General features: G+C 39.8%; 3 protein-coding genes across 6 annotated transcripts; all 3 read right to left on the bottom strand.

The window, feature by feature from the left end:
• Positions 1–169: 169 nt before the first annotated feature.
• LOC140802049 (uncharacterized) lies at positions 170–1426 on the bottom strand. Its single transcript, XM_073157461.1, has one exon. The coding sequence runs from the start codon at positions 1265–1267 to the stop codon at positions 353–355; it is 915 nt and encodes a 304-aa protein (XP_073013562.1). The 5' UTR covers positions 1268–1426; the 3' UTR covers positions 170–352.
• A 2143-nt stretch (positions 1427–3569) lies between these two features.
• On the bottom strand, positions 3570–4767 carry LOC140801571 (zinc finger A20 and AN1 domain-containing stress-associated protein 5). The gene is made up of 2 exons (XM_073156738.1): positions 4399–4767; positions 3570–4300 (listed from the first exon to the last, which is right to left on the bottom strand). Exon 2 carries the CDS (start codon positions 4242–4244, stop codon positions 3774–3776), a length of 471 nt encoding a protein of 156 aa, XP_073012839.1. The 5' UTR covers positions 4245–4300; positions 4399–4767; the 3' UTR covers positions 3570–3773.
• Positions 4768–7987: 3220 nt separating this feature from the next.
• Positions 7988–12898, bottom strand: LOC140801643 (ABC transporter B family member 29, chloroplastic). 4 transcript variants are annotated; one of them, XM_073156854.1, is made up of 10 exons: positions 12241–12898; positions 11989–12075; positions 11805–11912; positions 11440–11706; positions 10883–10966; positions 10502–10715; positions 10205–10290; positions 9449–9636; positions 9185–9314; positions 7988–8454 (listed from the first exon to the last, which is right to left on the bottom strand). In XM_073156854.1, the coding sequence occupies exons 1-10, from the start codon at positions 12856–12858 to the stop codon at positions 8302–8304; spliced, it is 1935 nt and encodes a 644-aa protein (XP_073012955.1). In that variant the 5' UTR covers positions 12859–12898; the 3' UTR covers positions 7988–8301. The 4 variants fall into 4 exon arrangements, with proteins under 4 accessions (XP_073012955.1, XP_073012959.1, XP_073012956.1 ...); XM_073156858.1 differs by having other exon boundaries at positions 11989–12097; positions 12241–12377; XM_073156855.1 differs by lacking the exon at positions 10883–10966.
• Between the last annotated feature and the right edge of the window lie 175 nt (positions 12899–13073).

Here is a 13073-nt window from a genome sequence, read left to right as displayed (position 1 = left end):
TCTTCTTCCTTAAAATGAAGATTGCGGCTAATTGAAGATTCTCTAGTTGGTTCCAGTGCATAAGGAATCATAGACATATTATAAGTTATAGCTAACCTTCTTATATTGTCATCGAGATTGTGATTTATGAACAACCATCTGACAGCAAAGCTATCTAATCCCAATAAAATTCACGAAAGCTATATCATATTATTATTGCAATCCAACTCACTAGGAAAAGCACATTCACAATCCTCTTTCCACTACTTACAAGCCCATCAAACTGACCAAGAACGATAACAGAAATAGAAAAGAAGAAGGTAAAAAAAGAAGAGCTCACAAAAACCAATGGAAGACTACCATTAATTTCTTTTCAAATGGAAGCGGGTCCCTCGCTCTCCCAATCCCTTTCCCGCTGCGCTTCTTCGAGAGATCCTACCGACCGTCGACCCAACACCCCCTCTCGACTCAACGCTTCTCGCTTTGCCACGTGTGCGTCATCGTCATCGTCGTCGTCCGAATCCCCACCCCACGACGCCGACCTCCTCCCAGACGTGAACCGCTTCATACCTCCCAACCCCGGCGCAGGCGCCGCCGCCGCCACCACAGCCGCCTCCTTCGCTGGAGTATTTCCCGACGGCGGTGACGGGGAGGACTCCTCCACGCTGTCCACCGCCGCGGCGCCGCGATCTCGGCGGCCGCACCGGAAGAAAGCCACCATGCTCGCCCAGCACCCGCTCGGCTCTTCGTCCTTCTCCTCCTCCGTTTCCGGAGATCGCCGCCGGCGGCGGCGGCGGCACTGGCCCCGCTCCCTCTCGGAGAGCACTTTCCCGATGCAAGATACCTTCGGCGACGACGGCTCAGACTCCGGCACCGCCGACTTTCGTCCTCCTTCGCCCGTCTTTGCCTTCTTGGGAAAGATCCGCACACTCGCCGGACGTCGACCGCTCCGGCCGAGGTAGCCAGAGTGCTGGATCTTGCCCGGAAGCCCTATGATCGGTGCCTTGGGTTTAAGATTTCCCGAGAACCTCTGCGAATTTGATCTCATTTGAGGGTTCCCGTGCTGCTGATGAGATTTAGGGTTCGTGTTCCCCTTGGTGGAATCGTCTCTATCGTAGACGGCGTTGACGTCCGTCCAATCGATGTCTTCTCCGATCACCAACTGGACCGACTCCGCCGGCAGATCAGGATCCGGCACCGCGGCCGCCGCCGGCGGTTCGCCGATCAGGGTTTCGCAGGCGACCTTGCCGTCGCCGCAACCTCCGCATACTAGAGTTTCGAGGTCCATTTCATAGGATAGAAGAGAGAAGAGAGAACAGAGATTAGAGATAAGAGGAGAAGAAGAAGAAGAAGAAGAAGAAAAATTGAGACGTCAGACGTGTGCGGAAGGAAAGGTGGTTTTAAAAGAGGAGAAGGGCAAAATAGTAATTCGGTAGAAAGATTTTGGTATTTGGCTTCACACGCACAAGCGGGGTGGAAGTCGTAAAGATGGAAAAGCTGGGTGGGATTATAAAAGGAATTGATGACTTATTGGAAAAAGTAGGATATATATTATACTTTGTATAATCTAATTTTAAAGTGATTGATCGGTCTAATCTAGTCTGGTCTGGTGGGGTGTGCGTTATCTTCGCATTGACGTAGGCGCTTATTCTTATTCTTGGGTTTTGACTTTCAACCACTGGGGCCTGGGGGGACACTATTCACAATTGCCTCCCATACTGAATGTTATTTTTCCTCTTAACAAGTGTATATATATATATATATATATATATATATATATATATATATATATTATATTATATAACGTCCAGCTGGATTGGACTAATTTTGTCCATTGATTTATTTAAGTCGCCCGGGGTTTCCGCAAAATTAGATATCTCCTATCCCATCCAATTTTGATCCAAGAAATGTTAAATATGATTGATTAGCAATGTGGTGATTAGAGGAGAAAGAAATACTATATTTTTATGGACGACAACAAGTATGTGAGCTTGCTCTGGACTTTTGTTGGTTCTTTTTTTAACTGTTTAAGAGTATCAGGATGACATCTGCGAATTCATTGAAACTGTATTTTCTTTGCTGCAATGTTATAATCGATGTATCACATTCTCTAGGCATTGGAATTGGTGTTTTAAGATGGCAAAACTACTTTCGAATAGTCTAGTAGTTTATGTTTGTAGGTTATTCTACAACTTTATAGAAAATTCTAATCAAATAGTTATTCTAATGTCATTTTCCCTTTAATGAGATAGGTTTCGAAGCTACAACAAATGACGAGTGCCTCCCACGTGCCATGAGTCGTAGTTATCCCATCTATAAATTTGACCGAGGAATGAGAGCAAAGATTCCATTAGACTCCGACTTCCAGCAAATGAATAGTTTAACATTTCTTGAGCTAAATGATTCACAAATACCACAGAAACGGAGTACCTTTGGGTCCATTTAGACCCAGGCCGAACCAAATAAACCGATAAATTAAGTTCTCGGCAGATCTTTTAATCAGGTTCAAGTTTGGTTTAGGTTGGATATATCCATAATTACAACCTGATATTTAGCAGCTAGACGATAGAAGAACAAACAAATGCATTGGTGTTATTTTCTTTAACCCATTTAGACTGAGTGTGATTGATGGTATATATGCTACAATTTAGTCCAAATTACAGTGGCCCACTGATTAAGAAATCAACTACTAGGTAATCATTTTTCTTGACAAGTATTTTCTAGTGGAAGTTTACATTTAGAAAATGATGTGGCACTATCTACTATATATAATACCTAGCAACAATTCCTTTTCCTACTAATCACATTAACTTTGTCTAAGATTATATATGGTTAAAGAATAAGTGGCAGGTCAAAGAGAAGGGAAAGACTTGTAGCAAAAATAAGCCTTAGCCGCCATAGGTAATACCAGTAAAATGGTGTGAACCATTCTTGTTATTCTAGAAGCAAGCCCACCGATTTGGTTAACCCACTAACCAACCAAACAGTGCAGTGTTGAAGTGCCTTAAGCCATGGATTAATGATGATGCCCTAATAATCACATATACTTGAAATCGATTGAAATTAATCTGAATTGACAAATTTTACTGGCAAGACTCAACTAAGTTTGTCATCTTGTTTAATAGAAGCTTGTCTCTTGTGCTCCATACTTCTAACTATATAGAAGTTAAAAGGTTGAAATATAGAAGCATAGAAGTATTGCAGTAATCTTGGGGAAATTTTGTAATTAACTGCTTTGTTAGCTCTTCTAATTTAAAATTAAATAAATAAGGCTTGATCAAGCTTTTTCTTAGATTGATTTATTGGTTTTGGCTCAAAATTAATTTTATGTCGTGCTTAGTTATAGATAGGTTACTCGGCTAGAAATATAAATGTGTATATTCAAGTTTAATTTGATCAAGTTTGAATTAAACTTCGGTCAAATTTGAATTAGGCTTGACTTAAATTAAACTAAAATCCTTCTTAAAATCATCCTCTGCTAAACGGTAGCCCATAAAGCGAAATGAAGTCATAAATCTAATTGTAACTGAAACAGGACTTATATTTATTTATTTATTTATTTTTGTATATATGCTCTTCGAGAATTGATATTTACGTATAAATACGTTAAAATACTTAATTTTTTTGTAGGAGTACTCTCAAAAGTCTTACTTTTTTACACGAAAACTCCTCACAAATTAATTAATCTCTCACACTTCGTTCCATAGCTCCACAGGAGAGAACATTTCTTCAAAATGGTGAGAAGAAGAAGAAGAAGAGGATAAGATGACAACACACGGAAGAAAACTAACATCTTAGATCTTATCGAGGAGCTTCTCGGCCTTGACGGCGGGGTTGGCACGAGCGATCTCGGCGCGGCCGGCCGCCTTGAAGTCGAAGCTGCAATCGTGCCGCTCCGGGTACCGGTGGGTCCCGCAGCACGTGGCCCCGCACCGGCATGTGAATCCCATGAGCCGCACCCTCCTCTTGCACGCCGCGCACCGGCCCGGCGCAGCCGTCGCCGTCGTCGGGATCGAGACGCTTCTAGAAGGTTCAGGCTCTGCGACAGCTACGGCCGAAGGAGACTGGAGGAAAGGAGAGGAGGTGGAGGAGGAGGAGGAGAGGGATTTATCGAAGGCGATCTTGGCGGAGGCGTTTTGCTCTTCTTTGATGCGGAGGTCACGGTAGCACTTGGAGCAGAGGTTTAGGGTCGTGGGGCTCCCGAAGACGCCGCAGTTGTTCGCGCAGAGACGGTGCCCTTCCTGACATCGCTGCTCCTCCGCCATCTCTTCCTTTCCCTCCTCTCTCAAAGACGAGATCGATGCAATCGGAGAAAGGTAACCTGCAAAACATTTCTACACGAATTTTAGTTCAATCCAGAGGAAGATATAATTCAAAGAAACAATCGCAAAAAGAAGAAGTAGATATAGATCCCCCCACCCTGTTATGGTATTGATGCGATGAACAAGTCGTTTGGCTCTGGCGAAACGGGAATCCAGACCGCAAAGATATAGTGGGAGGGATTTAGAGGGAGAAAAAGAAGGGGATTAATCCAAAAAATGGAGAATAATTAGAGAGAGAAAGGAGGGGAGAGGTAGGGGTAGCATTTGATTTTACTAACAAAATTAATAATGAGTACTTCTATCTCTTGTTATATTTATACTGTTATTAATGAATTGTAACACCATTCATTATTATAAGTTGGAAAGGAGGCAGAACCATTCCTGGTTTTTGCTTTTCGGACTCCCGGTTTCGGAGTTCTTATGCAGATAACCACTCATTAAATCTTTTAATATTTTAAGTTTGTCTAATAAATTATTTTCCTTCGTCGGTATAACAAGCCCTTCTTCTTAAATTGTGGATAAGATTAGAGGTGATCCCACAAGAAAATGACACTGGAAAAATATCCTACTCTCGACAATATAGTATACAAAAGAGACGTGACTGACTTGTTGATCAAGAGTATCATTGGTAAGATTTTTTTTTTTTTCCCCTCAAATCGATTAAGGTATGATAAAGTACAATCTCAAGGTATTAGAGGCCAATTAATGCTCTTTTGAGAATTTGGGCCAAAGTACAAATTGAGAATAAATTAGGCCGTACTTTTTCAAAATTAATGCGTCTCGCGAAGGATAATTGATGACTTTATTCATAAACCACAGATTATAAGTAGGTTATTTTAAAAGGGTAATTTGATGATCAAGTGAGACTTTATTCATCACCATTAGTAATAATTAATCAAATACATGCGTAGGATTAGCTAGCTTCACAATATATTCCTCAACCACGGTCCACGGCACGACCATGACCATGGAGATATGAGCGAGCTCCCGTCGCGTCCAAATCTTGAAATGGCACAGTCACCGTTACTAACCAACAACTAAGTGAAGGATTCCAAGTAACTAACCAAGTGACTGGACTCGAATAAAATAACTAATTAACAACTAACCGAATCTATATAAGATGAGAGTTTACCCCCCCCAAATTCCTGGATGGGCGTGCATGATGCTTCGAGTTTATACTGTCCACGGATTCTCTGGTAAAGCTCTACTTCTGTACTCCGAGATGCTACAATCTGAAATCTTTCCACCGGATCAAGGACTGTGGTGCTCTCTCTGCTACAGACGAGGGCCCAGAAGCTCACGGGAGAGCAGTAAAAATTGGGCTTGCATCCGACGTGTATATCTCAACTGCGCTAGTTGATTTACATGAAAATGGGTGAGGTTGAAGTTGCTCGCCAATTGTTCGAAAGAATTCCATTTGAAGAATATTGTCTTCATCTGGAATGCGTTGATAGCAGGATATTCTTATAATGAGTTGGATTTGGAAGCTGTCGGTGCTTTCCAAAGGATGCAGGAATTGGGTTTTGAGCCTAATTCCTCTACTCTAGTCTCTGCCTAGGGTTGGCAAGCATGAAGAAGGCAGACATATTCATAAATTGATGGAAGACAAGGGAATCGAGATTAATGAGTCAGTGACCAAATAGTCTGATTGCTATGTATGGGAAATTTGGGGAATTGGACATTGCTTACCGACTCTTCGAGGATTTTCAAGAGAAAACAGATGTATCCTGGACGGCAAGGAGAATTTGCCAAGGCCTTCGAGCTGTTCCTCCCTATGCAAGCTTCATGTTTCAAGCCTACCGCAGTGACGGTTGCTAGTATACTTGCAGCCTGTGCCAATATCATGGATCTCAAACTAGGAATGAAGATCCATGGTTGCAGTACTAAGAATGGTTTCAATTTAGATCTAGTTGTGACTACTGCTCTTGTGGATACGTATGAAAAGTGTGGTTGTATAGTAGAGGCTCGACATGTCTTTGATGATATGCCAGATAGAAACGTAATGTCATGGAATGCTATGATCAACGCACTTGAGCTTAATAAGCCAGAAGAACCAGGGCATTACATTCTTTTAACAAACATATATGCAGCTGAAAGGAAATGATAAGATGCTCAGAAGCTAAGAGTAGTAATCATGAAGAAGAAAAAGATTGCTAAAGAAGCAGGTCAGAGCTCCATGTACGTAGGATTTCCCGTTCCTTTGTTATTGGTGATTTTAGACATCTAGAATGGGGGATAGTGGAGAAGAGGAAAACGCCAAAGATTATAGATGTGGCAGTGGGTGAAGCTCCTAGCATAAGCACCTTCAGAAGTTGCTTAGGAGATTCCTTAAGCTGACGACTATGCTACAGCATATTGGTCAAAATCTAGGATCAGTAATATTTAATCTAAGTGAGCAAATATACAGCTAGTTTCGAGTGTTTAAATTCTAACAATATTGTGGTAAATTTATGAAGTACCTCTGCTTGTTCTCCAATTTCTTGGATTTCTCAAAATTCTGGCACAGAAGGCACAATTTAACCTCAATATTTATGAGAAAATTTATCACAGAACTTTCATCATAAGTTAGTAAACCCGTAATCACGAAACACATAACTTCCATCATAAGCTAGTAAACTTACAATCACGAACACACAACTTCCATCTTAAGCTAGTAAACCTACAATCACGAATCTAGGTTCTCTATTGAAGAAAGCAAATCGCTAATCCATGCTTTAATAAGTAGAAACGGTAATAAAGTTTTCATAGTTCATACATCGATTGTCTATCAGGCATGCATTTAAAGTTTCAATGTGATTTTCGAAACAGAAGGTACTGTTATTCATAACCATTACCATGTGAGGTTTTGAATGCTGACCAGATTAGATAAGGGATGAGAGATGTTATCAGAGGCCTATATATATGGTAGTAAGAGGAATAGCGTCAACCATTAGTTTTGAATATCCTTCAAGAATTTTAGGATCAAAGGTTTAGGTACTAAGCATTAATTGTACCAACAAGGTGACAAACTCCTGGAAGAAAGAATACGAAGCAGATTTTCTCAACGCGTGATAATTATCTTATGTTGGTTAAGTGTTCTTTTGGCGCTTATGCATCCTTGCTAACTTTGTCCAGGCTTTTGGCATCAATCCGTTAGTAGGAGTAGGCAAACTAAGACATCCCTGGCCTTGTGTTAATTCTACTTGGTTATAAGATCTTGATTCTGGATTCTATGAACATTGCTATGGATATCTTTGCATATTTTAGTTATGGGTGCTCGTTTGTGGTCTTCGATGTTCGAATGTTGGTTAGGTCCTGTGTAATTGCTTGCTAATTACTCTTGACATATAGCAATCTTTAGGTTTGTATGCATGATTAACTTGGCATATGTGAAAGTCAACTTCGGATTTTTTTTTTTTAATGTTGTATATTGATTTAAATGAAAGTTGGACATTGTATACCGTTTTTAGGCTCCTCTTGTCAATTAGTGACTAATATGATATAAATGTGCTTGAAGGAGCCATCGCAGAATCACAGAATCTAAGGTCCGACTAGAATTCGAATTCTTCTTCACTTCTTCAATTCGTTAACTGTACCGAAACACACTTTCGGTTTTGGTTTTCTTTTCTTTTTCCCGCAGGTATACTCTTTAAAATTTTGTTATTTACTGAAAATTTAACTTATAAATGTCAAAAGTTAAGCTAGTATTCATGCAAAATTTATAATTTCTTAAAGAATATACGCAAATATAAAAGCTCAAAAAATGAGCAAACCAAACTTTACCTAGGAATGGTAACCCAAAAAATAAAAGTGACGATAGCTAGAGCTAGTTAAAACTCAAAACTTGACTAAGCCACACACACACAAAATAAAATCAAAAAGTATCCTATGCCTTTGTAATTATACAGATGATTTGTTGTTAGAACCTATGCCTTTGCCAACTCGCTCCCAACTTGTTAAAGATAAATCTTTGAAAAATAACTCTGGCTCCTAATGGAAAGTTCGGTCTTCTCATCCAATATCATATGATAAGCTTGCTAAATTCCGGCGAGGCTAATTGACCATCTTGAGCAAACAGAGCTGACTTGGGTACCTCCTCCAGCTTACCACCATCCAAGACAAAAACTCTGTCTGCTAACTGAACTGTCTCCAACCGATGAGCAATTATAACAACCTGAAACACATAAAAAGTTCAGATTGAATTAACAGCATGCTAGCATGTGAAACTCCAGCAGATACATTGCCTCAGAGGAAGCACAATGATCGAGAAACTGGTCAAGTATAACATAGTAGGGGTGAATAATCACTGACTGTTTTCAGTAGGAAAAAGTAGATAGAGAAGCTATCAATCAAATTGTTCCAATGAGAATGGTGCAGATGGTACGCACAAGAGGGACACGAAAGGGAAAATGAAAGGCTCAATGGGCCTGGCATTCTTTGGGGCAGTAGAATACTAGAAGTGGTTACACCTTTCAAATGCATGACTGTATGAGATATATTGGCAATGAACTAAAGTAAAACGTCTCCCACAGTATTTTTCAGAAAAAAGAAAACATTTAGGGAAACTGCTCTCAGAGGGGAAAAGGTAGGAACAGTATGACAAATAAAATATAAAGCTCAAACTTTAAGATGCATCCATCAGTCATTATGATAAGGGATTCAAAAAATTACTCTTTCATCGCCAACCGCAAAACTTTCTATCCTACAAAAGCGATGAATGTCAACCCAAAAGAAATGAATTATGTCCTGTTCTAGAGACAAAAAAAGTCACTTCCCAGTTCAACTGACAGTAAGTATGCTCCACATGCTGAGCAAAATTTGGTGACTAACGCATGCACACAATGTTGCAGAAAAACAGAGATTAAAGACAAAACATATTAAGCAAAGATAGTTTGCAAACTTACAGTACGGTTAGCCATTAAATGATTCAGTCCTTGCCTCACGAAAAGCTCAGATCTGCTATCTAAAGAAGAAGTTGCTTCATCCAATATAAGTATCGAGGATTCTTCATATAGCGCTCTTGCAATAGCTAACCTGTGCTAAATGGAAACAGGATCTTTAATGGTATTAATATGGAAAAGCTTGTGCATGAAACTGCTCCAGGTGAGGGTCATCTGATTGACATCATTCCTCAGTGACAAAAAGGCTGCTCAAGTTAAAAGTTTTACCTCTGTTTTTGACCTCCACTTAGAAGAGAACCCCGTTGTCCGATATCTGTATCATAGCCTTCTGGAAAGGTCTTAATGAATTCATCTGCATTAGCAATTCTAGCAGCATTCTCAATCTGCACCATGTTGACTTTTCCTGTGTCATCCTTGTAGCTGATATTTTCAGAAAATGTTCCAGAAAATAGCATCTGGATCATAACAACAAGGTTAATACAAGCGGAAAATCATACACCTAATCTTGTGAATTTATCATGTGATGAAGTATGGTATGTTTTATGCAATATATTTCAGTCAAAAGGAGATGAATGACCCAGAAAACATATAACTTATAAACAAGATTTAAAGACTCATTCTGCCATCATAAGTTTATTTCGTTCAACATATATGCTAAAAAAACAGTTACCCAAATATTTCAACGTAAATCTCCAACTGATATAGATACTCACATTTATATTATTATATACAATGCCCACTACAATAGTACTAATCAATTCAACAAACTCTCTGTATCTCCATCTGAGTATTCTGTAACTTAATATGTCAAAATTTATAAAGAAAATAAAAGCTGCCAGCTGTTGAGATACGCATTTTGATATTACATTGAAACATTTCTTAAATACTGCATGCATAATTTTGGTGTTCTTCTATAGCAAAGTGCACCAATATTGTCCTTTTTAAGTAAAATATAAGCATAATTAACAAGCCTCGTATCATGTAAAATAATATATCTTAAGAGAAATATAAGCATGCACTCACCGCATCCTGTGAAACCAGCACTATGTGTTTCCTTAAACTTCTCAATCGAATATCCCGAATATCATGATCATCCAGAAATATACACCCTATGGATTAACATGCAGACATGCTATCTCGTCAAACCAAACCAAAAACAAAAAAGGAATTAGTTCAAATAATGGACCAAATATTGACATTTGTATAAATTACCAATACTCGAGAGAATGTTGACACTCAAAAGAATGTTGACATGAGTGCAGCTTTAAAATTTGCACTCTCTAGTATAAATTGCAATGACATATAATGTAAAACACTCACCACATGGATCATATAGCCGAAGAAGGAGTTTGACAAGAGTTGTCTTTCCACCTCCAGAAGGCCCAACAAAAGCAACCCTTTCTCCTGGTTTTATATGGAGATTCAGACCATCTAGAACAGGAGGCATGTTTTCCAAATATTTGAATGTAACATTGCAAAATTTTATGTCCCCACTGACAGAGTAGAGATCAACTGCTTGTGGTTTATCACATACCTATGCAGAACCATGTTGGAAGCAAATCAATCTAATGTGTCCCCATATATCAGACAGAATAGAAGAAGTGGACAAAAACAAATTCATTGTTAAGGGAGCAAACTGTTCCAGAACTGCCATGCACCAGATGTACTGAAAAATATTTATTTAATGAAACAATGAAGTACCTTAGACACAAATTTTGTTAGATCAAACAAGCGTTCTATTGCTGGTTCTCCTTGCTTCAATTCGTTGTATGCTTTTCCCACGTCCTATTAATTTTGTGATTCAAAGTTATATTAAAAGGACTTCTAAAAGACAAAAAACTAAGTAGAGAAATATAAATGGAGAAATATGGGTTAGCTACTTGTACTAAATCTTAAACCTGCTGATAATCAAGATTAAGTTGCAAAAGATTTTATACTATTGGGTCCTAACTCCCCCCATCCTCTTTTCTTTGTTCTTTTCAATGATCAATACCACATAATTTTCGACAAAGATACTTGGCACAATTACATATTCCTGTGAAGATGAGAAGAAACTACACTATTGGCAGTTTGGCACAACAGGTCTATTTGAGAGGGAAAAAAGTAAACAGGGAGAATAAACCAACAAACTTAATACAATAGAAGTTGTATAGCTCTATAAAATCGAAGAAAGAGCAATGAGAGAGAGAGAGAGAAATTGGGGAAGATGATTAATAGAGTCGTAGGGCTGGGTGGAGTTAGCACTGAAAAAAGAGTACCTGAATAGGCTCAACTAGAAGAGCCAGCGCCATTAGGAATGATAAGAAGTTCGACGCATCGAAGGAATTCCTTGATACTATTAGTGACATAGCACAAAGCACCAAGAGCCCTCCTATATACATTCCATGCACAATCTGAGGTATGAGTGCCTTCATTTTCTTCTTTCTCAAGTTCTTCACGAGATCATCAAGTGCAAGCCTTTGGAATCTCAAGCTCTCCTTTGACTCTCCATTGTTTGCCTTTACTGTAAGCATTGATGGAAGCACCTGGAACACAAAACAAGAAGCCAGCTTATAAATTCTACACATACAAAACTTCTTACTTTGAACAAGAAACTTTGCCATTACAATAGCAAGGAACACACCTCATTTAGGTAGGCAGAGAGTTTAGCAACAGTTGAATGTGCCTCATTTGATATCTCACGAAGCCTTTCACCAAGATATCCTATCAGGAGTGACATGCAAGGAATTACCTGCAACCAACCCCATTAATCCATACTCCAATACTTTCTGAAATCTAAAAACAGGAAAATTCCGTAAGAGACTCACCAGAGCTGCAATTAGAGAAAGTACTGGACTGACCATCACCATTTGAGCTGACATTGCTATCAATTGCAAAGTAGTAGGCACGATCGTCTACATAGCAAATAACCAATGCCTATAATTAGAAATGAATAACAAGAAGTTAGAGGCACAAAAATGCTGAATTCTATACCAATTGAGATTATAAGGCCGTACCATGCAACGTTAAGAAACATACTATGTGAAATCAACTAAATCCAAAATGAACAAAAAACTTACATTCAAGAGAGCGTACACGGTATCCGCCACATCGGACGCCTCTGAGGTGATCCGGAATGCAACATCGCCCGCCGGTACACCTGCATTCCCCTCGAAGAACCCTAGATCTCTCTCCAGAACCCGATCGAAGACGTGAGCCCTAACTCTATACGCTGACCTAAGCGAGGCTTCCCACAAGAACGCTTGTTGCAGGTACGCGGCCACGCATCGAGTCGCGGCGAGAACCGCGAGAATCAAACCCTCTCGAATCACGCGATCGGATCCGGTCTCGCGGAGAAAGCAGGGCAAGCGTCCGACGCAGGGGACAGTTCTTGAGAGGCAGTAGACGGAGACGGCGCCGCAGATCCATCCCTTAAGAATGGGTTCCCACTCAGAGAGAATAAAGGGCTCAATATGGGAGAGAGGAGAGGAGAGAGAGAAGGGGGAGGAGGAGGGGAAAACTTGGGCGTGGGAGAATTCAAGGCGAGATGAAAGAGGGAAGACGGAGGAGGAGAAGGATTTTGGGAATTGAGAAAAGAGTAGGTTTGTTCTACTTCTTGATAGAGTAAGGATTTTGGGCAGGGTTAGGGTTTTGGAAGGGAGGACTCCAATAGAAGGAGAAGAGGGAGCGACCGCCATGGCAGAGAGAGCTCGCTAACGTTAAGCAGGCAGCGATTGAATTACGTCGGAATTACACAATGCAAATAAAACCCTAGATTCAATAGAATACTAAATAAAATCCCCATAGTTTAACTATCTTTTGTAGATAGTTAAACTATGGGGTTCAAACTGAATGAATATTTTAACAAAGAAGGGTGTCATTTACAAATTTCCCCTTAAACTAGCGTAATCCT

This window comes from Typha latifolia, chromosome 15 (genome assembly GCF_019914945.1).
Source record: "Typha latifolia isolate L0001 chromosome 15, TyphaL0001v2, whole genome shotgun sequence".
In the NCBI taxonomy this organism is placed as follows: Eukaryota; Viridiplantae; Streptophyta; class Magnoliopsida; order Poales; family Typhaceae; genus Typha; species Typha latifolia.
Note: the sequence above shows the minus strand (reverse complement) of the source record. Positions and strands in the feature narration are given on the sequence as shown.

What these genes read in the sequence shown, in the direction of transcription:
- LOC140801571 (XM_073156738.1), bottom strand. Translation starts at nt 4,244, where the DNA reads ATGGCGGAGGAGCAGCGATGTCAGGAAGGGCACCGTCTCTGCGCGAAC.
- LOC140801643 (XM_073156854.1), bottom strand. Translation starts at nt 12,858, where the DNA reads ATGGCGGTCGCTCCCTCTTCTCCTTCTATTGGAGTCCTCCCTTCCAAA. An exon ending in TAACAAAATTTGTGTCTAAG is followed by an intron (nt 10,716 to 10,882) that starts GTACTTCATTGT and finishes GGTTCTGCATAG; the next exon opens with GTATGTGATAAACCACAAGC. An exon ending in TGCTGGTTTCACAGGATGCG is followed by an intron (nt 9,637 to 10,204) that starts GTGAGTGCATGC and finishes GTTATGATCCAG; the next exon opens with ATGCTATTTTCTGGAACATT.
- LOC140802049 (XM_073157461.1), bottom strand. Translation starts at nt 1,267, where the DNA reads ATGGACCTCGAAACTCTAGTATGCGGAGGTTGCGGCGACGGCAAGGTC.